At 44.2% G+C, this 24,178-nt stretch overlaps 1 protein-coding gene across 4 annotated transcripts in view; it reads right to left on the reverse strand.

Annotated features, from left to right (window-relative positions):
- Positions 1 to 24,178, reverse strand: part of LOC5666817 (uncharacterized) — an 82,956-nt gene that overhangs the window by 56,546 nt on the left and 2,232 nt on the right. The window contains exons 2-5 of one of the 4 annotated variants that reach the window (XM_061653253.1): positions 18,335 to 18,438; positions 16,721 to 17,360; positions 16,550 to 16,603; positions 8,400 to 8,818 (exon numbers count right to left, since the gene is read on the reverse strand). In XM_061653253.1, coding sequence (XP_061509237.1) covers positions 8,400 to 8,786 — 387 coding nt within the window. In that variant the 5' untranslated portion in view covers positions 8,787 to 8,818; positions 16,550 to 16,603; positions 16,721 to 17,360; positions 18,335 to 18,438. Of the gene's footprint in view, positions 1 to 8,399; positions 8,819 to 16,549; positions 16,673 to 16,720; positions 17,361 to 18,334; positions 18,439 to 24,178 lie in introns of those variants that run through there. The other 3 variants (XM_061653249.1, XM_061653269.1, XM_061653260.1) reach the window with 3 other exon arrangements.

A 24,178-nucleotide genomic window follows, 5' to 3' on the forward strand; every position in this document is an offset into this window, starting at 1 on the left:
GTAAACAGTTTTAACACGCTTTTAACAGACCGGCAGTATACCGGGGTTTATGAGCGCCTTTTCCAGTGCGATAATCCGGCGCTACAGATCGGAGCTGCTGCTATGGCAAGCGTGTGCTTTGTGCGCAAGCAGCCCCAGTTTACAGCCATCGGTGACGGCCCTTGACGTCGATGGATGACCCTGCGACGGGATATCAATATTTTCTTGTAGTACATCATTCATCCCGCTCAATCTTACCCCCTCGGGGCAGCACACTGCCGCAACACGTGAACCATAATTATGAACGTCATGGTTTTACGACTCGTGCGCCACTCCCTCCCACACGCGAGTTTCGTTTTCCGCCCTCGCTCCTTCCAGGCGCACAAAAACTTGAACCGATTGAACCCGATCAAAGCTCACGTGAGACGCCATAATGAAGCCACTGCCCCACCGTTGCAAACCCCTCAGCACAAAAAAATGTATAACTAATTTTGCCCGTCCCGCAAGCTACCAATTCTACAACCCCAAAAACACCCTCCTGCGCCCTCCCTCTGGGGACTCCCGGCCGTGCCGTTCGTTACGTGTGACGAGAATCGATTTTCGATTTTGAAGGCGAGGTGAAGCAATGCTGTGAAACTTTGCCACGGTAGCACCGAAAGTGCCGTAGAGCAGGCGGGCAAAACACTCTTTTTTTCCTGCCCGGTGGCGGATGTGTTGGGGACGTGCAGGGATGCGTGTTCAGGGCTGGGAGTGTATCCTGTCAAGAGTGTTTTTATTTTTCGCTTATTTGCTAAGGGGAAGTGGTTTCATCGAAACGGATGCAAAACATAACTTTCCCAGCGATGGTTCAATTCCCTGGTGTTCTGTTGTTTTTCTTCCTCCTCTTCATTGTGCGGTTCCCTACGTGGTGCGGTTCCCAGGGAGCAACCGATTCCCTTCGTGGCTAAAACTGTATCGATATGCTATGCTATGCGCTTAATCCTGTTTTAGCAAAAGTTCATGAAACACCGTTCAATCGTCAATTAAAGGCAAGAAGTTGGCATTAGCAAATTTAAAGCGCCTAAAAGTATGCAAAAGTTTAAAAAAAGGTTTGTTTGCGCTCTTTTCACCTGAATTGATTTACATGAGTTTAAAAAAAGGTAAATAAAGGGAAACTGATTTACATGAGTTAAATAAAATGGTAAATAAAGGGAAAATACCAACATTTCGTTTTTGTTTTAAGGCGCCTGAAGGCATGCAATACGATGATTCATTATGGTCGGTTGGCGAAAGCAAACATTTCCCGCCGATGCGACCGCAGAATGCCGCGAGGTATGCAAAGAGGAACATGGAGAGGAAAACAGCTGCAACAAAATGCAGCAAACGAGTGGCAAATAAGGCAATTTAATTATTTTTCGTTGATCGATAGCAAATAGCAATAGTATTTAATTATTAAAATACTAAATATTATTCAACCGAACATAACTGAACATTGTTAAAGCGCCTAAATGTGCGCAAAATATCAACGTTCGATTGATTACGAATTCAATTCTAGATTAGCTGGAAATTTGTTTACATTTGTCTCATAATTATTGGGGCCCTTTCCGTTTTAAGTTCGTAGCCTGAAATTTCAGCCTGTCTGCTGTTTGCATTGTATAGCAGTTTTCAACCAGCTATCTAAGTGGGTATAATATACAGGTGGGCTTATCCCAAGGTGTATGAATTTTGAAGGCTGATTTTTATTTTTTTATGTTTTGAGTATTCGTCAAGCCTCCAGAAAGCTTGTTTGAACAAAAGTTTTCACCCATCCTGTCAAAAAGTGATGTTTAAAATTAGTTATAAAAATGCTATGAGACCACCTGGACTACATACACTTTGATTCTAGATTCCATCACTTGAGCTCTTTAATGCACCTTGGGATAAATGTAAACAACACTGTGTTTTCGAGCAGGTACTCGAATCTAATTCTAGCTTTAAGGTTAGAATAATCCAAACTGAAAATTGCAGGCTAGTTTTTTGTGTGGTTTTGTATAGAGTGTTTACATGATTTCAGCCTCCAACTGTCAAACTCCTTACAAAAAAACTGACTAGAATCGTGAAGGGCCCCATTGTCACATAGGAAAAAATATATTTTATTAAAATGTTGCTCTACTGCGCCTAAATGTATGCAAGTATTTTGATAACTTTATTAAAACCTTCTGTTGCTACCTGTTTAGCAAACCCAATGCCATAAATTAAAGCTCCATCCTCCTTTTATAATCCAACCCAGAAGGGTATAGTTTAAGAGCAAAAGGAACAAATGGTCGCGCGGATAGTTAGCTGCTATGGTTCATTCTGGTTCGGTCGGCTGCGCCGCCCCGGCCAAGTCCTCGTGCAGCAAACGTGTAGCTGCCCGTGACAGGTGTATCTGTCAAAAGTCCGAAAATATGAATCCAAAAACGTGCGCTCCCTGTCAGCGGCCGGGAAAGCGCGGCCGAGCAGCACACGAAAGGCTGCTGTCTGCAGCGGTAGGGAGACCAAAACCCAAAATGGGAATCCCTACCCATGCTGAGCCAGCATGAAACACGTACCTAATTGCGAAAGTAATCGCTTAACGTTTGTGTATGTGTGTGTGTGTGGGTTTTTGCTTCTAAATTGTTGCTGATGGTGCCGCACGATGAAGCACTGTTTGCACAAACTCCGCGCTCGAACAGTGAAGACGCATTCCTGCCAGCAGCCCACTTCACTCTCTTTGTTTCTGCATCGTCAAGCGTGTGCGGGTTGGTTGAGATTTCCTTTTTTTTCATACAACGAATTTAATCCCATCCCAGAGGTTTTGGCTGTTGGGAAAAGTGCAGTTTCCAACTGGCAAGGGAGCCCCCGCATAACGCTGGGTGCTTTGGGTACGTTGTTTTGGTTATGTTTTTTCGTTTGTTTGGTAAGCGGCTAGAGGGAATGGCGGTCGTTGCAGAGAGTGGAACAAACTTCCACCATCGCGAACGGTGCGCTTCTGTATGTGCTTGTGCTACATTGTTTTGGTGCCCACTCCCCACTCGAGCCACCAGCCTGCCGCCAGAAGTCACATACTACACGCGCAACACGCCGGCAAACACTGGTACGCCACCAAACTTCGGTACACAGGCGCGCACACCCACCGCCACTGGAGACGCTTTGCCGCTGTTAATAATACAGACAGATCGCGCTCGAGCAGATTAAGAAGTCCCCGGCTCAAGAGCACCGAACGACCGCTCTCAATGTGTGTGCGAAGCGCCACGGGACGGGGGGTTGCTTTTCCCCACACAGCAACACACACAGCGATGCAGAGAGGCAAGCAGACGAGAGTGTCGAAATTTAGCACACCGAACACTGTGAATAATGTACCTTTCAACATCGAGCATCGATCGAGCAGCGGTCGTGCGGTCGGTCGATTGGGACGGGAATTTTCAGCCGACATCGGCCGGGCTTTGCCGCTGTGTCGGTAAATTAATTTGTATTTGCATAAAACTTTCATTTATCAGCCGATTAGCTTCGGTCCATGGCCGCGACTAATTACTGCGTGCGATGGCGCGTCCGTACCGGAATGGGGCGGGAAGACTGGATTTTCGACTCTGTTTGTGGAACGCGTGTTCGGTGTGTGCGTGTTCCTGCTTTCTTGGCATGCTGGGAACACGAGCCCACGCCCACCGAGGTGTATTTTTGGCCCCGGAAAGAGGGCACACGAAAAATAAACTCGCCAGCACCCGTACCCGTGCGGTATAAACGCACACCCGGCAACTGCTCGAATTTGCACTAGCTTTCAAGCGATTAGGAGCAATTAATTACGCAATGAATTATAGCAAAGGGTAAACATTTGCCATTGCACTAGTGAGCTCCAGAAACAGCGCAACACATTAATATACACTCCGACACACACACACACACACACACACACACACACAGCTACATAAATACTTCAAGATTGGAACATTCCTGCGATTAGACGGGGAACCCTTTCCCTGGAGCCTTTCGTGAAGCTTCAAACTTTCAACTCAACCTTCGGGCCGGTCCGCGTGATGGCCGCCCGAGGCAAACCTGCAGCCAGCCAGGGAACAACCCTTTGATCGGTGCGCTCTGGCCGAGCAATAATTTAATTTGTGGGATAGCCATCTCCTGTTTTGCCTTTTGCTTTCCTTCCTTGCTTTGCTTCGTCGGATGTGCTTTTTAGCGAAAGTAAATGAGGCTTTCCTTGTTTTTTTTTTGCTTCTCTCTCTCTCTCTCTCTCTCTCTCTCTACCTCTGTTGCTTTCCCTTTTTCACCCTTCAAACGAGAGTTTGTATCGTTTTGCGGTGTTGTTTTATCGATGTTGAGAAGAAAGGTTCGGGGTTCGTTTCTTGTTGTTTTTATTTTTTCTTTGCTTTCGCTGCCCCCCGGCGTGTCCACCAAAACAGGTCGGGCAAGTGCAAAATGGTGTCAAAAAGGTTAGGGTTTTGCTAAACGGAGGCTGACAGAAAATCGAGAGGGTGTAGTGGGTAGCGGGAATCATGTTGCCAAATAAATCTTCCTGTTTTATACGCACGTGTGTTTAAGAGAAAGAGATAAAGAGAGTGACACAGAGGGGAAGGAAAAAGGATAAAAATCCCATCTTTACTTGCTGGCCCCGGGGCGTCCCTGCGAGCGAACGAGGCGGCGGCGATTTGGTTGCACGTGACGGCCATTTTTCTTCCGACTGCAATCAAATTAGCATTTCTAATGAAGTTAGTTCCGGCCTGTTTAAAGTTAGCGCTTGTGCCTGATTTGACCGCCGTGTAGAAAAGGGAAGGAAAGGATGAGTGATGGACAGACGATGGGCTTTTTGGTCCGCACACTGGCCTCGCTTTGCACCGGAGCAGTGTGGCAATGGCAATTCTGGTCCAGCATCTTGTACTAATTGCATGGAACAAATACATCAATCAGATACGCTGCTGCCAAGTGTATCCCAATTGTGTGTCCCACGAGATCCCGAACGTGCACGTGTTGCCTTAAGAATTAGTGCGCTTTGTTTGGGGCTGATTAGTCGCTGCCCGATACCGTTGGGCATGATTTTGTTGTTGCTAGGAATGCATACATTTAGGCGTAGCGTAGGCTTAGCAAGAGCAGTGGAATGAACTGCTCGAAAAAAACAATCTACTAAAAACTTGATACCGATGGTTGACTCGAGAGAACTTAGCACCACCCAAGTGACATTTACTCATTGTTTGTCTTTATCTGCTCGACTAGTACTCAAAACGCCTATTTTTGGTATTTCTTTCTTTTATCCCTAGACGATAGCTTCGTGCTCATTTTACATTTTTAGCTTTGGTTTTTGATGAAAAATGAAAGCAAATTTTGTGGGACGTCAATTATAACGAAAGGAAACGATATTTGCTAACCAAACCAGAAGAAAGAAACAATACAAAATTGCATCACAGTAGATTTTAAAGGGCTTTTTCTTAATGTCCTTAAAATGGGATGATGTTTAAGGGCAGTTTAAGACTCCAGTTTAAGGAAAACTTCTCGAATTGTCGATAATTCATGCTCGACAATGTCATTGGGGCAAGCTGGTCGTTCGAGACGTTACGACGGGTAAGAGCTTATCGACCGGTTTCTGACAGTTATTTTAAATGATGATTCACCATGTTTACCAAGCACTCGATTGGGAAGCCGTAAGTTTCCCTTAACCTGCACCAGTTTAAGGGTGTTTTATAACAAACCATTTAAACCGACTGTGATGTGGCTTTTTCGTTGCTTTCTGCTTTGTTCTTTGGGAAATAATTTGTTTTTCCAATCCTTATCACTGGTCGTAGAGCCATTTTATACATAAAAAAAAACACTAAAATTTCACAAAATAATGCCACACGAAATGTGCCTTATGGTTTCGCCAAAACTCAAAGCAAATGAATCTAAACAAAACAAATAAAATAAGGTCTTACACGCGCACCAACGAAATTTTGACGCTTTCAACACGGTTCATCACGCACACATTACGCAATTGTTGGTATTTCGAGCACCATTCGAGCAGATAATGGTTACAAATTTAGAACAAATGTCTGCTGGTCTGTAAACGCCCATATGTATACATTTAGGCGTACAAAAAGTAGTTCAATCAATGAATTATTTTCTCATAAGCGTGTTATAAGATAAATTTATATTATTCATTATTTTGTCAAACGAAAGCTAAATTTAACCTTTTTAACTAGAATTCAGAAAACACGTGGTTAAACTTTTCGTCTAAAACCAGCAATCGATAACCATAAATTAATTCTTCTCCAAAAGCGCTTTTACATACAAACGCATATTTTTCATAGTGCTCGCCAGCCCCCCACTTTCACCTTCGTTAAGTACGGAACATTTTCTTTATATTTTTTGCCCAGTGCCTTATCCAGCTCTGGATGAAAAAACACGCACACACCAAACACGGTGAGAGAAATGGAGAAATGGGACCCGTTCTTTGGACCGTCTGCTGGTGAGCCGATAATTTATGATTTGCAAATAATCATATCGACACGTCCGCTGGACCTCCTCCTGCCGCCTTCCTTTCCCCCTCTACTCATTCTCTAATCACACGCAAACACACACACACACACACACACACGCATCTACCACCTTTTTGCAGCAGCGTGCGGCACGTTTCCCACGATTCACAGTAATGATTTTGACTTCTTTTCTTGTTGATTGCTGCTGCTGAGAACGCCTGCTACCCACCGTACCCCAGTAACACTCGGAATAAATCCGCTACACGCCATGGACGTAGTAGGCTAGCACATGGTAGAGGATCACGATAGGGTAGGAAAGGAGAAAGGTGGCGCAAAAATCGATGCCGCTCACATTCTGCGGCTAAATATTTGCCCGCCCGATTGGGATCAATTAACATTGGCCACAACAACGACGGGGTGGGGCGGAATGGAGAAGCCAGAGAGAGAGAAAGAGAGAGAGAGAGAGATAAAGAAGGCGATGAAAAGATAAGGAAGGAAACGGGAGAGGGAGGCACGAGCTGGCTGGATTAAACCCGGCTTCGGCACTGCCAGGCCGGCCAACCTTATTCAAAAGGGCTGGCGAAACAAGCTTTCCATTCAACAAGCCCAAATCCCTGCACGGGGGGGTAGGGGGGAAGGGTGTTGGTGCTGCCTGCTGCCGGGGTGGTTTCGCGCTTTACGCGTGCCGCCCAATTTCTAGGGCAGGAGATTTTCCCCGAAACGAATGGAGGCAATATTGCTGAAGCCCGCGCGCGAAATACGCACTCCTCGGTGCGGCTCCAGCGGCACCCGGTCTAGGCAAATGGGGTTCCCCCATTGCTCAGCTGCTTTTACGCCTCTTCCCCTTTTCTCTAGCATTCGAGTGGGAAGGAGAAAACCGCAGCTGTGGGTGAGCTTTCGAGGCAAAAGCTCCAGCACATGCCGTAAACGAAAGGAGGATTATGGTTTTTAATGAATTATAATGATGTTAAAGGATCAACCGCACTTGGCTGGCTCAGTTTTCAGCACACATTGTAGCCACCCTATCATCTACCCCCCCTCCCCCCCCACCCTATAAAGGCTCTAGAATGATGCTTTGACTCAGCTTTAGCTCGGCTTGGCTGATGCTTTCGATGCCTGCCTCTGTGACACTGTGTACTGCGTAGCGACAATTGAACCATCGTTCGCACCCATGTACCTCCAGAGTGCACCCGCTCGATCTCCATTGATTGACTTACGTAACGGCGTTATGCTTCGCGCACTGCTTCGCCGTCAAGCTGGTGGTTCCCCCTTGGCAGCAGCAATAACATCGTAACAGCTACAGTTTTGTTCCCTGTTCCCAGCAGCTTTCGGCTCAGCCGACGGTCGTGGGAAAGTGGGTCGTAAAAATTATCCAACGATTGATGGCACAACACATGCGCCTTAATTGCTGGGTGCTGGTAATCGCAAAAAAGTACGACACACGCACACATTCACAAAAAAAATCCAATTCGATATTGAATATGCAAACAGTATTGCGTACTTTCGCGTATAAATCTCCGGACTGGATTAAGAGGACTTTCGTTTTATTTGAAATTTAAAAAAAAACATTTTTTTCCTTTTCATTTTTTTCCACAAATACCACAAAATGAATAAAAGTAAAAGAAGCTTTACGGAGCTGCTGTGGCGATTAAATTTATGGTTTTTCATCTTTGTGCAAACGTTAAACGCGAAAAAAAGGAATAATTAATGGCAGAAAAAATTAAAACACAGATAACCCTCTGGTGTTGTCTCTTTCAGCTGAAAAGGGTCAAAGACGGTTTAAAGTTGCCCATACTTTTTAACGCCACTTTGATTTTCAACAAAAAAAAACAAAGAGATGACAGAGTGTTGCTGTGAAATGCTCCGCCAGTCGGCAAACAACGCTTAAAAATGTACCCTGTGCCGTACGGATTGCCACCCAACGGGGGGGGCACACACCTTTTCTGTTAGCGCCTACCGGTATGCAATTTGAATCTCGCACCCCACGCTTACCTGCAGCAGCGGCAGAAAGAAGCAGAGAAACTGGCCGAACACCCAGTTCTGGATGATCATCACCATGAGCGTGATCGGGAGCACGAACGCGCACTGCACGCAGTGGCAGACGGCCAGGTTGACCAGGAACGCGTGCGTCACGTCCCGGTACAGCTTGTACTTGCTGATGTACACGATGATCATCACGTTCAGCGTCAGCCCGAGCGCGGTCGGTATCGCGTACAGCAGTATGAACAGCGGGTAGATGCGGGCGACGACCGGCTTCAGGTACGGCGCACTGTAGTCCCCGTTCACGCTGTAGTTCTTCTCGCCCAGCAGCACCTGCATCACCGCGGACACCAGCTCCTCCGGGATGCCCTTGCCGTCGCCGAGCGCCGGCGATCTCATCCTGTCGCTAGGTTACGGCTCAGCTATACTTCCTTCAGTATTGGGGGGGGGGGGGGTGATGTTGGAAAAAGAAAAACGACATTCGTATGATTAGCTGTTTCGTATTGGTGGAGAATTGAAGAATACATAGAAAATGAAGCAATATAAAACATTGAAACAATTGTGAAAAGAACTACCGGAGGCAAATGTTTCCCCTTCATAGTCGCAGTTTGCGCCTAAAGATATGCAATAGATTGTTTTAACTAATTTTAAAGCAAATTATTAAGCCTCGGGCTAAATCGAGTTCCATCATAGGTCGCAGTTTGCGCCTAAAGATATGCAATAGATTGTTTTGACTTATTTTAAAGCAATTAATCAGCCTCGAGCGAAATCGAGTTCCATCATAAGGCTTAAAAAGCGTTTAGGAACTTAAGAATAGAAAATAAAAATTACCCAACAATAATATCTCTAGTACACCGTCCGCTCGATTCACTAAATATTTGGCAATATTTGGTCGAATAGGTTTAAAAGTATCTCTCTTTACAGGGTGTTCCAAGTCAGTTTCGAATGAAAACATTGTTTTTCTGCGAGTGCAAGATGTTAATCCACTTCAGTCTGACATTTCATTTCTATCATGATAAATTTTATTTTCTTCAGTATGATTTTCAACTATTGAACGGTTTATTGCTTTCGTTTTTTCACCGGAGCGTTTGTAAAACATTTTGAAAATAATTTTATTTAATTGATTCTTTCACTTATACTTCAATTATAATGGAAACAATGAGTAATGAAACAACCCTCACGCTCTTAAAGCAATTGTGTTGGTTTTAGTTGGCTTACAGGGTTTTCCGAGTCAATATCGAATGTCAACAACATTTTCCATTGCTTGCGAGATGTTTTTCAACAGATGTCAAATACTGTATTTACATCACAAACATTGTTCAGTTCTTAAACATGATTTTCAACACATCACAAGCTGGACTGAGTTTGACAGTTCTTTGTGATGTGTTGCAACTCACGTGGAAGCATTGAAATGCCATTGTGATGCAAATATACAGAGTTTCCTAGACATCTTTCGACTGTCTACAACATTTTTCAATGCTTGCGAGACGTTTTTCAACAGCTGGTAAATGTCAAATTCAACATTTAACAATAATATTTCAGTTCTTGGAAATGATTTTCAACATGTCTCAAACTTGATTGAGTGAGACAGTTCTTTGTAGTGTGTTGAAAATCATGTGCAAGAACTGAAATTGTATTATGATGCAAGTACACCATTTGACAGCTGTTGAAAAACGTCCTCGAGGTGGTGAATAATGATGAGCACATTGAAGATTGGCTTGGAAAGCGTGCTAAAAACGCGTGTTTTATTGTTTTTATTTTTCTGTAAACTGATCATAAATCAAATGTTACACGAGATGTGTATACTCTAGACGGGTTCTCTTGTTCTTCAATTAAACACTAGTAGTTCGCTTTTTCACTAGTGGCTCTTAATGGATGCGTTTACACACTATGCTTCAAGTGCTATCGCAACACGTTCAAGCACAGTGCTTGAGATGAATGACACGCTGAAGCTGTATTTTTTACGAAAATTTTCTCGTGCAGAATAAGTGAATGGTGGTTTAGGCTTGATTGCATTATTTTGCCGGTCCCTGCTTGGGATGAGCACGCAAAATTGATTACACGCGCCAAACCCCCAATTCCAATTCAATATCCGCTTTTCCGCAAACAACGTGTGTGCCCGGTGTGCTGTGGCAGGAGCAAAAAAAAAACAAAAGAAAACAATACAAATCCCTTACCCCTTTTTGTTTTCTCTTGTTTGGTTGCCGTGGGTCAGCAGCATGGGAGAGAGAACGCGCAAAAAAAAGGCAACGCCAAACCGCTTTTAATTGGCGAAGTTTTGCCAGATCACAGAACGTGTGTGTGTGTGTGTGTGGGAGCGGATTTACGCCCGCAACTTACTTACCCGGTGCCCGGGTGCTAATTCTTCGATCATTTTGGGTTTCTTTGGGTTTTTAGTCTTGTTTTGTTTCTGTTCGCTCGCGAACAAACACGCAAATCCACTCCACGCAGCGGGCCAGGGGAAGAGGGCCGATAGGCAGTAGGACGACAGTGGAATAAATATATATATTTCTTCCCACCTCAATGGACACGTCCTACTTCATCCCTTCCCCTTCTAATCCCCTGGCACTGCCCGTTCACCGTTTAGCCCAGCTTCTTTATCGCTCCGTCCGGCTCGTGCTGAGGCAGGAATTTCTCGAGCTTTCTCGAGTCTTTTGTTTTTGCCCGCGCCTGCCCGCTGCTCGCAACAATCAGTAGCAGCTGGTTGGTGCAAGGCAATAAAGGCAAATACTTTCGGTCCGGTGGGTTAGTTAGTTTGCCCGAAAGCGATCGCTCGCCGCCCAGGTGTTTTGTTACGTTTTCATTTCGCTCCGCTCAGCCCAGCCAAACCAAACCAAACAAAGCGCCCGCCCGCGGTGGCGATAGCAGGGGAGCGGTGTGCGAGACGAAAATGTGCCAAAGCGAGGGGTAAGCGATATCAAACAAAGGGAAAACTCGGCACCAAAAGAATCTTACATGACGAGCGGGTGCGGGCATGAAGGCCAGTCAAGCAAGAGGGCAAGAAAGAGGGCAAAAGAGAGAGAGAGAGGGCGACTTCATTATCGATTCTCTGGGGCGTTTTCAATTATTCTACTACCCGAAGACTAGGTGGGAGGAGGGAAAACCCACGACCGACACCTATGCTCGCAGATAGTTTGTTTTGATGGGATTAAAACCGGCCCCGGCTGCACGCTCGGTTTGAATGCGCCACGAGCCATCGGGGAAAATTTTCACGCACAGGTACTGCAACAGGAAAAGTTCAACAAAAATCCACTCTTGCACAAGAGGAACCAAGAAGCTGCAGCGGCCACGGTGAACGCAATTAGTTTGAGTACAATGCGAGAATTCTTTTTCTAGTATCTTTGGCTCTATAAAAGCGCCTAAAAGTATGCAGTTTAGCGCTAATTTCAGCCTGTCAGTGGAACAATATTGATCGTGTATCAAAAAGGTTGCATTTTGAAGTCGCCTTGTTTTCTGTGTTCTGTTTGCATGGGGTAAAGTACTTTTAATAAATTTAAAAACATCGATTTATACAGTTTTTTCACCTTTCTTGACCAAATATGTATGCCTCATCAGATAAAATTAAATTAAATTAAATCGAGTCTGGGACGAATCGGCGTTTGTTTACATACTTTTTACGCAGAAAAAAATTAGGCTGAAAATGTGAGGTTAGAGGCCAACTGTCAAACTCCATATAAACAAGCTGGTTAGTATCGTAAAGCCCCTAAAAATTGGTCTTCGAACGGTTGTCAAAATATGCGGCTCTAGCAAAGCGCCTAAAGGTATGCAAATAGTTTTTAAATGCTATTTTCATTAGTTTGATGATGCAAACAGTTGCGAAGCGTCACCAAAATCTCACAAAATCCTTAAAATTTACTTAAAAGTGCTCATCGCGATGAACCTATGTTTGGTTAGAAAAGTGGAATTTATAAAACCATATTTAGCCCCTAAAGGTATGCAATGTATAATTATGTAATCAATAGGATAAATCTATACTTTTAAGCAAGATCATGCTTTTCTTTTTTCCGTTTATCTGTTGTTCTGAATAATAAAAAAGTCACACTCACTTCATCATACTGTCATATACACTTTATAAACTAACCATTTGCTTGGTTTCAGACACTCCCACATTGATTGTAATCACTGTGCGCGGTGCGACGGTACAAAAAAAATAATAAAAAAACACAAAACAAAACAAAACAGAATAATGCTGCAAACTGCGATCGAGTGGTTTCATTTGCTGCGTTACATTGCGCTCCATTATGCTCCGGTGCTGGCGGCTGGCAGTGTTCCAGCGGCTAGTCGTCGCAAGTGCTTTTACCGCTGCCCAACCGGTACCCGGGGCGAGCGCACCGAGGGAAACATTATGTTGGTAAATTGCTGTCAGCAGCTGCTCGAACGTAACACTTCCTCCCCATTCCTCTTTCGCCATCCCACCGCTGCAGCGGCACACAAAGCAAAACAACGGCACGAAGCGGTTTCAAATAGCTAGCCCGGGGCGGTAGCCCCGGGCACGGTACACCTTGGCAGTCGATCTTCATTTATAGCCTCTCTCGGGTCGACGCTTTTTATCGGCAACATTAATCGACTGCCGGGGTCTGCCCGATTCAATCATGTTTGCATTGAACGGTACGTGTGTTTCCGTTCTCCGGCGCTCCGCTTTCGGTGCCGCCGGTTTGGCTGCCGTTCCCTCGCTGTGGCTGTGACAGGCAGCGAGCGGTTTATTGACGTTCCCGCTCTCTTCGGAACCAAGCCGTCCCCACTCTTCTGGTTGCAGTCGGAGGGGGGGGGGGGAGGGAGGGGGACAAGAAAGCTAGCCCTACTTGATGGCACTTTCGCAAACGCAATCGGTGCATCGTATCGTGATTTTCAACACATGACACTGATTGCGAAAGGAGCTTTACGCTGCTTGAAGACACCATCCGGGCAAGGAAACTGTTCGAAGATGTGATGGGGCGAAAGATTTTAAAGAATTATGACTTAATTATAACGCTGCCGACGTTACACTGCAGGCTGCCGGATGGGAAGGGACAGAAATTGAAAAATATATTACTTCTGCTCAACAACAACAACATCGCCTCCCGGACAAAGTACGGTCGGGAACAGGCTTTGCCACAAATATCGTGATGACGTTCTTCAGTATCCTTGAGTGTAGATGCTTTGGGTGATTGTTTATTTTTGTTTTTTTTTTGTACGGTGTCTCCTGCCCGCAGGTTTGGCGAGATGTTGCTACGTTAGTGTTTTTTTATTCTCGAAACGCACGCTTTGAAGTATGCGGGAGCCAAAAATAATTGAACGCTTTGAACGCAGCGATGTCTAAGCTTAACCGTGGACACAAATGCTCCCTTGGCTGGCGATTATGCTGCCCCTGGTGCTGTGCCGGGCGGTTGAAGCTTAATTTAATTAGCATCGCGACACAAATTACAAAAAGCCTAAGCTCTCAGCATGCGATCGGAGTGCTAAATTTGAAACGCACTTTTAAGATTGCTTTTGCCGTTGTCACAGCAGGTCTGATCGAGCAGCAGGCAAGATAAATATTTGATAGGTTTTTCGCTTTGCCGCTCGTACGCTGCTTCACCTTTAGAACATTTTAAAACATTTTTTGAAACTGCTCGAAAGGTACTCGAAAAGTGCTCGAAATTCAGGAATGAAGAAATTGTGTCTTTTGAATGTTTCAAATATTCAATAACATAGGTGCTCTAAAAGAGCTCGAAAAGTGCTCGAAAAGAGCTCGAAAGGTACTCGAAAAGAACTTGAAAAGTGCTCGAAAATTGTCTGGTGAAAAAAACTAACCACCAATCAGCTCAACTATCACAGATCACTGTTAACAAGTTGCTTGTTTGTTCAATTGCAGTAAACTTTCTCTCCTTCTCTCCAGCTAATGAGCAATCATTCGTATGCAGTTGCGATTCGAACAAAACTAAACCAACCTGTCTACCTGCAGCTTGCTTCCCAACAGTTCCCAATGCAACAAAGTGCTCATCTATGAAAAGGATGGACATTCTAGGAAAGACACAAATGAAACCACTGCCCGGAAATATCGATGACACGATGAAGGTAACAAAGCCCCGTCCAACACTCACCCAGCTTCGATTGTGAACAATTTTTAACGAGCTAACTTTCGTTTCAGGTTCGACTGATCAGCAATCTCGGGACGAATCGCCCGTCCGCATGTACGCCTCTGCAAAGCTCGACTTAATTAGTTAGCACATCCGGAAAAGCAACAGTCGATGCATGAGCAATGAGTGATTGATTAAAATGAGGAAGCACTACACACACACACACACATCCTCGGTCCGAGGGGCACAGTTGCATCAGCGCTGTTGCTCGTCTTGCACGATGGGTGCAAAACATTTCCCCTTCCCCCGGTCTTCTTATTGGAGATTTTAATTAATGTTGGCTTTCGAAACTGGTACGGTTTCCTACGCCGGCCAACGCCAACAGCTTGTGGGCAGCTTGCCGGCGCTCTACCAGCGTACAAAGGCGGATAAACGGTACGCCGGGCAAACGTGGCACCGCAGCAAACGTGGCTAACCGCAAACGCTTTATTTACTGCACTACCAATCGCTCGGTTTGCTCGCCTGCGTGAGTGCACACGCACAACATTCAAATGTGTATTAGACGTAAAAGATATGATCAAAAACCGTCACTTCATAATGCATGCCCCGCCTGGCGTCCCTGGCGAACGGAGGTGCCCGGGCATGAAAGCAATTACCGTAACGAACTACGCACACCGCCCGGCAGGCTCCCGATCATAAACCACCAGATAAAGGATAAAGGATGAAGGCCCCGCCCTCCCATCCTCGCTGGCAATGTTGCCGTATTCATATCTGTCCGCCCTCTTACCCTTTACCGCCTGTGTTTTTTTTTTGCTCTCACACCCGCACCCCCACCTTATTTGATGTTATTTGATCACTTTTGGGGACAGTGGTGCGCGAAGGATGATAACATATCCTCTTTCCCTGCTTCTATCTGTATTCCTACTCCTTCCGTGTGTTATTTCACTCTCTCTCTCTCTCTCTCTCTCTCTCTCTCTCTCTCTCTCTCTCTCTCTCTCTCTCTCTCTCTCTCTTACTCACTGCGCTGCCTGTCTTGGCATATCATGCAACCACAAAGCAGCCGGCGTATAAAGTATCGAATGTTATTACTAGATCAATTCCCAATCCCCGAGCAACACCGTGACAGTGGCACACGCCGGAGAGTTGGGGGGAGTTGGGCAAGTGCGACAATAAAAAAAAACTACCTGCTCTTTCCGCTTTCCACTTTCATCCACCTTTCTTGGCCAACTTTTTCGACACTATTTGATCGGCGGTAGCGCTGGCATGAAACTTTTCGATAAACTGTGTGAACAAATGTGACATTTTTGGTTTTTACCACTATCTCACCTCATAGCCATATGGGCCGAACGATATCCCAAGTGGCAAGTGTGTGTGTGTGTGTGTGTGTGTGTGTGTGTGTGTGTGTGTGTGAAAACAAGGTGAGTGCTGAACCTATTTTTCCACAACACCACATAAAGGAGACGAAGTATGTGTGTGTGTGTTTTTTAGCTTTCTTCCGTGAGCAACCGGGCGCCTCCATCGAGCAAATAATTTGCATTTTATTTTTTGTCCCTGCAGTCCAACCTGAAGCGGCCTAACCTTAATCAACACATTGTTGGGTCGTTCCCGAAATCCCGTTCCAAGTGGCACCGAAAGTGCGCCCCTGTTTAAAAAGTTTCACCTTGCCAAATGGAGGCGCCCGGTAGCTGACGCGCTGCTGCTAAAATGAAGGCCCTCACCAACTGACACTGGCAAGCATACGCACAACTACACCCATCCCGCGCACCACTGTCAATAGGTGCAGCAATAGATATTTTCGGTGTTCACAGAAATGTGAGAGCTCCGGGTGGAATGGAACGACACTATATGGTTCCCGGCAGGGGTCGGTCACTTTTCAAAACACTACGCCGTTCAAGCGACGTTGAAAAATTAAATTTATAATCGCAGGCTCGCGCAATGCAATTACGCTAATTAGTGCCGGGCGGCTCTCGCCGGATGATTGCGTTTCTTTTTCGCACCCTGTTGCAGGCGGTTGGTTAGCGGTCACCAGGTAAGTGAACCACGCCATCACCAACGCATGGCGAAGCTATGTCTTTAAAGTGAATTTAAAGGATCAGACATAAAAAAAAACAAAAAAAAAATTACCTTTTACCAATCGATGGTCGGTCGCACTTGATCAATATCCTCTGTCCCACAGAGCTGTTACACAATCTTACAGCAAACAGCAACAACAACAACAAAAAAGAATGAAAAAGAACATACACAGTAAGCAAAAAAAAAGTAAATTTCAGATCCGATTCTGCACCGGAAACGCACCACGTACGCGCTCTCTATTCTTTCGCAATGGGGCGTTCGCTCCGCACCGCCAAAGGCTGCCACTTGTACCATACCCGTACGCCCGGCGGTGTAAACGGTCTGTGCGTGTGTGTGTGTGCCTGGGGCGCTGCACAGACTGCGGGGCTTTGCTGGAAAATCCGAACCGGAAGCCGGCGGGCCCGGGATTAGATTTGATTGAAGCTGCTCGACCACGGCCACCACGCAGAGGCGTGGCTGCCGTAACGCGCGCTGCGGCGTATGATTGATTGATGAAAGTCACCGAAACCAGAGGAAGCAGCAGCAGCAGCAGCAGCAGCAGGGAAATAGGAAACAAAAACTTGCGGGGCCGCAAAAAAAAACCAGTGCAGTGGTTTCGAGTTTCGGGCTACACTGCGTGTCGTGTTGACGAAGAGAGAAGGAGAATGAAAACAAACTCTCACATATACACTCACACACACACACATACACACATACACATAGACGGCCCAGTCAGCACTCCGGAAACGCAGAATTTGGAAGTGTATTTCAAACCGGCGAATTTGCCGCAACGGAAGAACTAGCCACTAATGAACCTTTATCGAGCGTGAAAACTTGGTTGAAATATGCACATACACGCACACGCACGCACACGCGTCAAAACCTGTACCAGAGGATAGACGATGAAAGGGTTTAGAGAATTGCAAACAAAACCGATTTTACAGGCGAGCAGACGCGAAAGAAAAAACGCGGAAGCTTTTTAGGCCTTTGGCTTTGGCACGGAGGAAAAACAATGCAGAGCTTTCCAAATAATGTTCGAATGTAAACAATGTGTGTTCGCCGCGTGCAACATGTAAACCATCATGAATTAGAATTTTCATGTTGAGACTAACATTTTTTTTTATTTCTTCAGCATGATTTTCGACACTTCCATGGGCTGATGGCATCGTATGAACACCGGAGACGCCGAATCTCATAACCCGTTGGCAGGTGACGTGTTGAAAAACATGGTGAAGAAATAAACAAAGTATGTATGTATTGGTGTGTGTGTATTAGTGTCTGTCCGTGTGTGCGTATGTGTGTGTGTGTGTGTTTGTTTGTATGTTTGTGTGTGTGTATGTGTGTGTGTATGTGTGTGTGTGTGTGTGTGTGTGTGTGTGTGTGTGTGTGTGTGTGCGTGTATTCGTGTGTGCGTGTGTGTGTGTGTGTGTGTGTGTGCGTGTATTCGTGTGTGTGTGTGTATGTGTGTGTGTGTGTGTGTGTGTGTGTGTGTGTGTGTGTGGTTTTGTGTGTGTGTGCGTGTATTCTTGTGTGTGTGTGTGTATGTGTGTGTGTGTGTGTGGTTTTGTGTGTGTGTGTGTGTGTGTGTGTGGTTTTGTGTGTGTGTGTGTGTGTGTGTGTGTGTGTGTGTGTGTGTGTGTGTGTGTGTGTGTGGTTTTGTGTGTGTGTGTGTGTGTGTGTGTGTGTGTGTGTGTTTTTGTTTGTGTGTTTGTGTGTGTGTGTGTGTGTTGTAAAACAATGTTTACGTTAGAAAGTAACTTTTAAAAACAAATATCACAAAAAAAGCATTCCAGTAAGACACAATAACTCTGCCACAGCTGGCACAGAACGCGACAGCATTCTACACTTCAAACTCACACGCACACACCAGAAACACATCAATCGGTTGATAGCTGGCCGCCCTCGCAGGACATTGGTAGAATAGGGGCACCGCAAGAGAGGAAGCAAAGAGCCCGGAGAATCTGCAAAAAAAAATTTAAAATTAAGCAAAAAGAAAATGGTCAAAAATGTCGCATTACTATTTACAGCGAATTTACAGGCAAATTCACCTCAAAGCATGTTGCGCGAGGTTTGTTCTTTTCATTCTTTTTCGCTGTTATTGCTATTATTATTATTATTATTATTTTGTTCCGCCCAACTGTCAAAGTGTACGTGGCGCGACCTTATTCTGCCTTGCTCCCGCGGGCAGTTTGTTAAAACTGGGATGGTTTTGCCAGTATTTTCTTCGCCATTTTTTTTTTTTTGTTGTGTTTTTTTTCCTCCCTCCCACAGGATCCACCAATAAGCAAATAATGTGCCGCACCGTCACATCGCAAGATGGAGAGCGCGAGCGCCCGCACAAGGGGAATGAGAATAATTTTTGAGCGATGTGCTTGCTTGCTTCCGCTTCTTTCTTGCTGGCCCCAAACCCGTCCTTCCCCGCAGCACATCTGATTGGAACATAACAATGGGACACAGCTCCTTTTTGTGGGCACAATTTCATGCCGCACTGTTCGCAATTTAGTTGCAGCGGGGAGCAGCAGCAGCAGCAGCAGCACGGACGGATTACCCGATTGGGGCGACTGCTTTTGACAGGCTGCTTTGATTAGTTTCAGGGCCTCCCGATTCCCCCCCATTCAAATCCGAACCGAAGCTGGCAAATGGAACCTTTCCGACGGTGCCGTGTTGACATTCGTCCGGGAGCAGGCAGTAGTATAGATTGCGCTGGCAAGCATAGCTTTGCAGGCAGCTGCTGAACATGCTGCCCATACATTTAGCTGCCGTGCTGCCGGAAGGGGCAATATTCCAGCCCAGCTTGTCGCAACCACCGAACCACCGGGCTGCTAATAATGATATTAGCAGCAACAAAACCCCGCTAGTAAGCGGCGCGTGCCGTACAGATTGCATAGTGCCGGGCGGAACTGCCTCTCGCGGGAGGATCGCTCGAGAAACATTTGCCATCGATAGCGACTCTCTGCTCGACGCATCTGGTTCTGGTGCGGGTGATTTATGCTGCAACGATTTCCACAATGATTGGCTCTTCTGGCGCCTACGTTTTCGGCGACCTTACAAGCTGCTTTTACCTTACAAACATCTTCCGTCTATTGTTCTAGACTGTTCATTTGCTCGGCACAAAGTTCGCGGGAAAACGATTTGTTGCAGAGAGCTTCACTGATTGATTGCTGGTAGAGAGCTATTGCGTGACATTGCGAGCAAGCATTTAACAGAATCAAAGCGAATTGAAATAAACATAGCATATCGAGCAGCACAAAATTCATTCGAAAGCTGAACATTCGAACTTATTAATTCACACAAACTGGCTGGTGCGGGTTCTAAGGGCTTTGGGGCGTTTGGGCCAAATAAGCGGCCCTTTTTTTTCCTTGGAATGCTGGAATGACATTTCCACGAGATTGCTAGGCGGACTAAACGTCGCGTGAATCGATACAAGCACACAGTAGGCTGAAATATTGTCCGACAATTGAATTTCAACCATTCTTTTTTTTTTCGCAGTTTTGGGATATTTGAGGCAACATACTTCATAGTTTAATTAAAAATGGTTCTACCACCCATTCGAAAAAGGCAAACAAATAACCAAAAATCGCTGGTTGTTGGGGATGTACTGGTATTGTGAATTTCGGGGCAAAAACACAGCTGAAAACGGGTTTTTCGCGAGAAAGTTGGAATTTTATCAATGCTAGTATTGAACTACTATAGCTTAGTTTGACGTTTACTAATCGATGGGCTGCAAAGCCCACTCGAGTCAAATTGTGTACACTATATACAACAGATAACGCACAGAACAATCGTATTTGTACTCTATCCGCGCAAGGGCTCCAGTAGATGCGGGCCACAATACAATGCTAGCGTATTCCAGCAGCGGTCTGGTTAGTGTGCAGTTCAGTGTCCAATCTGACTGCGTATGACCGCCCACATAAATACGATTTCATCCACATTGACATCCAAAACACGTTGGAATTGCTCTCCCCATGTGCCAATAATACATATTTACATGCTTTGGCTTTTGTAAATCAACATGTTCATCATGTTATGGCTTTAAAAATATATTATTCAAAAACAGCAAATGAAATAAATGGCTTGCGACAGGCCTGAGTACCCTGAAGTCCGCGGTGAACTGCTTCTATGCAGCCCGCGGCACAACTTTCAAACCCTTAATGAGATTTAAATTTAAAATTAAAACCCAAAATAATAAAAAAAAGATTGATGTATGCTTTAGCAGCTTTCAAACGATAAAATAACGTCAGAGATTTCTATTGTTATTTGGTGCAACAATTATATTTGACTCAAAAAACTTATCTTTGGAGTAGAAAATCTGTCAAGAAGAATGATGCGTCCTTTTCGTAAGAAATTATAATAAAAGAAATTTTAAATCAGTGCAGCTTTTCTGCACCTACTAGGGATCTTTAGAACCAGGCTTTTAATCAGGATCACATTTCGATCTTCTTCATTTGGCACTAACGACCCCTTAATTAAAATGTGTGTCAGCTACAATAGACTTGAATAATTTGCAGATTTTCACATCCCTGTTTCTCACCTTCGTCAGATGTAAATTAAAGGTCTAGCATTATTTATGTTTAAGTTGTTCATTAATTATGAATATGTATTGATTATTTATGGCTATCGCCTGATAACGTAAATAAATTAATAAATAAATAAAGAAATTAAATAATAATTATAATAATAATAATAATAATAATAATAGTAATAATAATAATAATAATAATAATAATAATAATAATAATAATAATAATAATGAAACTAATAATAATAATAATAATAAAACTAATAATAAAAATAATAATAATAATAATAATGATAATAATAATAAAAATAATAATAATAATAATAATAATAATAATAATAATAATAATAATAATAATAATAATAATAATAATAAAAATAATAATAATAATAATAATAATAATAATAATAAAAATAATAATAATAATAATAATAATAATAATAATAATAATAATAATAACAATAATTATAATAATAATAATAGTAAAAATAATAATAATAATAATAAAAATAATAATAATAATAATGATAAAAATAATAATAATAATAATAATAATAATTTGCATTGTATAGCAGTTTTCGAGCAGCTATCAAAGTGGGTATAAGATACAGGTGGGCCTATGCCAAGGTGTATGTATTTAGACGGTTGGTATTTTTATCGCTTCTACTGGATGACATAGATTCTAGATTCCATAACTTCAATGCACCATGGGATAAATGAAAAATACGACCTTGTTTTTTATATTTTTCGAGCAGGCACTTGAATATAATTCTAGCTTTGAGGCTGAAAAATCGCAGACTAATGAGTGTTCATGCTATGGCTACGATGGCACCATATCCATATAGGAAATTTTAAATGAAACTTGACCTGTTAACAGGCATGGATGCACAACAACTTCAATTGGGAAATAAATAGTCTCGTGAAAGTATAATTAAATGTATTACATGTTTAGGTAAAGGGACCATGTACTTGGATCTTCTTCTTCTTCTATTTGGCGTAACGTCCTACGCGGACAATGCCGGCCCTATACAGGCTTTCGAGACTTAATTCATTACCACGTAGCCGGATAGTCAAATCCTAGCTACGGGGGGACGGTCCATTCTAGGACTGAACCCATGAACCCATGACGGGCTTGATATTGAGTCGTTCGAGTTGACGACTGTACCACGGGACTGCCGCTGGTACTTGGACGTAGAAGTTTGTTTTATACAAACTTTCGGGGCAGATTTGGAGTATAAGATGTCAAAAATCGATCAAAATCCAATATTTAAGCGGATAAAAAAGAAAAAAAAGCGTTGAAAACCTGATAAAAATCCATTAAATAAATTCTGCATAAGAGGATATTATTGGCCTCTGGGTAGAAATTAGTAAAATAGAACAAAAACAAAACTAACAATCAAAATGATTGGCAGAACGAATAGAAAGAGATACCAGTGCCAAAAAAAAAGGTCCCATACATTGAGGCTACAATTGGACTTGACGCCTCGTGTAGAAATACATTAAGCGAGAAAAGGAAACAATAACAGCATCTAAATGAAAAGCTAATTGCGCCCTGGCAGCTCGAAAAGCGGAAGATCCTTTTCCGGGTACCGTTGCTTTGCGATCGCTTTTGCGCGTTTGTTGCCACCCTTGCTGGTGGGAGATAATAAAATGGCCCGCAACCATCCCCTTTCCACCCACCCCCATCGCTAGTAGCAACAAAGTGATAGGTAGTCCTGTTTTTTTTTTTTTTTACTCTTGATGGGGACAATTCTCTTTTCAACGATAATCACGAACTGCGAGCGCTTGCAAATAGAATTTTCAAATTTCCTCACCTCACCCGCGTTTTCGAGGACGGAATGTAATCATTTCCTGATTACCGCACCGAGCAGATCCGTACGGGAAAGATGCCGCTAGTAAAAACAGTAGAAAAACACACACACACACACACACACACACGCACACATATTCACCGCAACAAACAGAAGCTCCGTCCAGCCCGTTCGGTGATGGTCGCCTGGCAAAGTGTGCCCGATCGATTGTTTGTACTGACTGTTTGCAAGTTCCAACCGTTGCTGCGGCTGCTGCTGCTAATCAACAAGATTGCGAGCAAACAAGCACATAAAAAGAAATCCCTTCATACCGGTTTTTTTTTTGTTTGTGCCTCCCTCTGTTTTGCCCCTCCACCCAAAGCTCAGGTCGAATTGTGCTGCTGTTGTCGTTTCGCTTTGATTTTGTTGTTGCTGCTGCTGCTGCTGTGTTATTGCAATTTAGCTATTTATTGCTAACCGACGTGCAGCAGGGCAGGCACACGTTTCCGATTTCTGGCCAATTCGTCGGTTCAGACGAACCCGGGGGTTCGCCGGTACGAACGCATGCGAAATTAATAACCCATGGCAAAAAAAAGGCGCCACACACCCGTAGTTAAATTATCGACACACACACACACACATCTGCACGATAGTAATCAGATTGTTGGCTATGCTCGCTCCCTCTCTCTCTCTCTCCCGTCTCTCGCTCACATCCTTTTTCTGTATTTGCTAAAAATTTGACCTCGTTTGAAATGTGAAACCGAACAGTCCCGTGCTAACCCGTCCGGCTGCTAAGAAGTTTCGCATCTTCTATCGCCTCCCTTCCGCCCGCAAGCGCTCCTCCTTCTGCACCCCTTTAATCGACATTGCAAAATATATATATAAGAAGAAAAAAACACAAATGGATGGAAACACCTCTGCTGGCTTTGCCAAACTGTGCAACATTCGTTATTGGCCAGGGCCCGATCACGTTTCGCTGCCGTGTGTTTGATTTGGATTTTTGATTTGAGACTTTCGAGCCGATTTCCAAGCAGCCTGCAACGTGCAGTGGCTCCGGAGGCGTTCGGATTGCTGATCGGCCACCCATCTGGGGCTGCTTTTGCTGACAAACGTGTATTCTAGACTGGCGACCGTTTTATTTCCGTATTTGTTTGGGTTTTGGTGCTGTTTCTTTTTCTTTTTTTTATTCGCTGTTTCTTCCTGCTTTGCGACAGGCACGCGCAAAATATTCAAAACACACACCCAATCTCGGCCGGATTGGTTAGTTTGTTTTTTTTTTTTATATATATATATTTATATTGCCGAATGTAAGGTGTAAGGCGACGAAACTCACACAACAAAAAAACCAAAACCTCCTCGAAAACGTTTTAGTGCCCAAATTGATTCTTCCTC

The sequence above is a fragment of the Anopheles gambiae genome, chromosome X, assembly GCF_943734735.2.
Source record: "Anopheles gambiae chromosome X, idAnoGambNW_F1_1, whole genome shotgun sequence".
In the NCBI taxonomy this organism is placed as follows: Eukaryota; Metazoa; Arthropoda; class Insecta; order Diptera; family Culicidae; genus Anopheles; species Anopheles gambiae.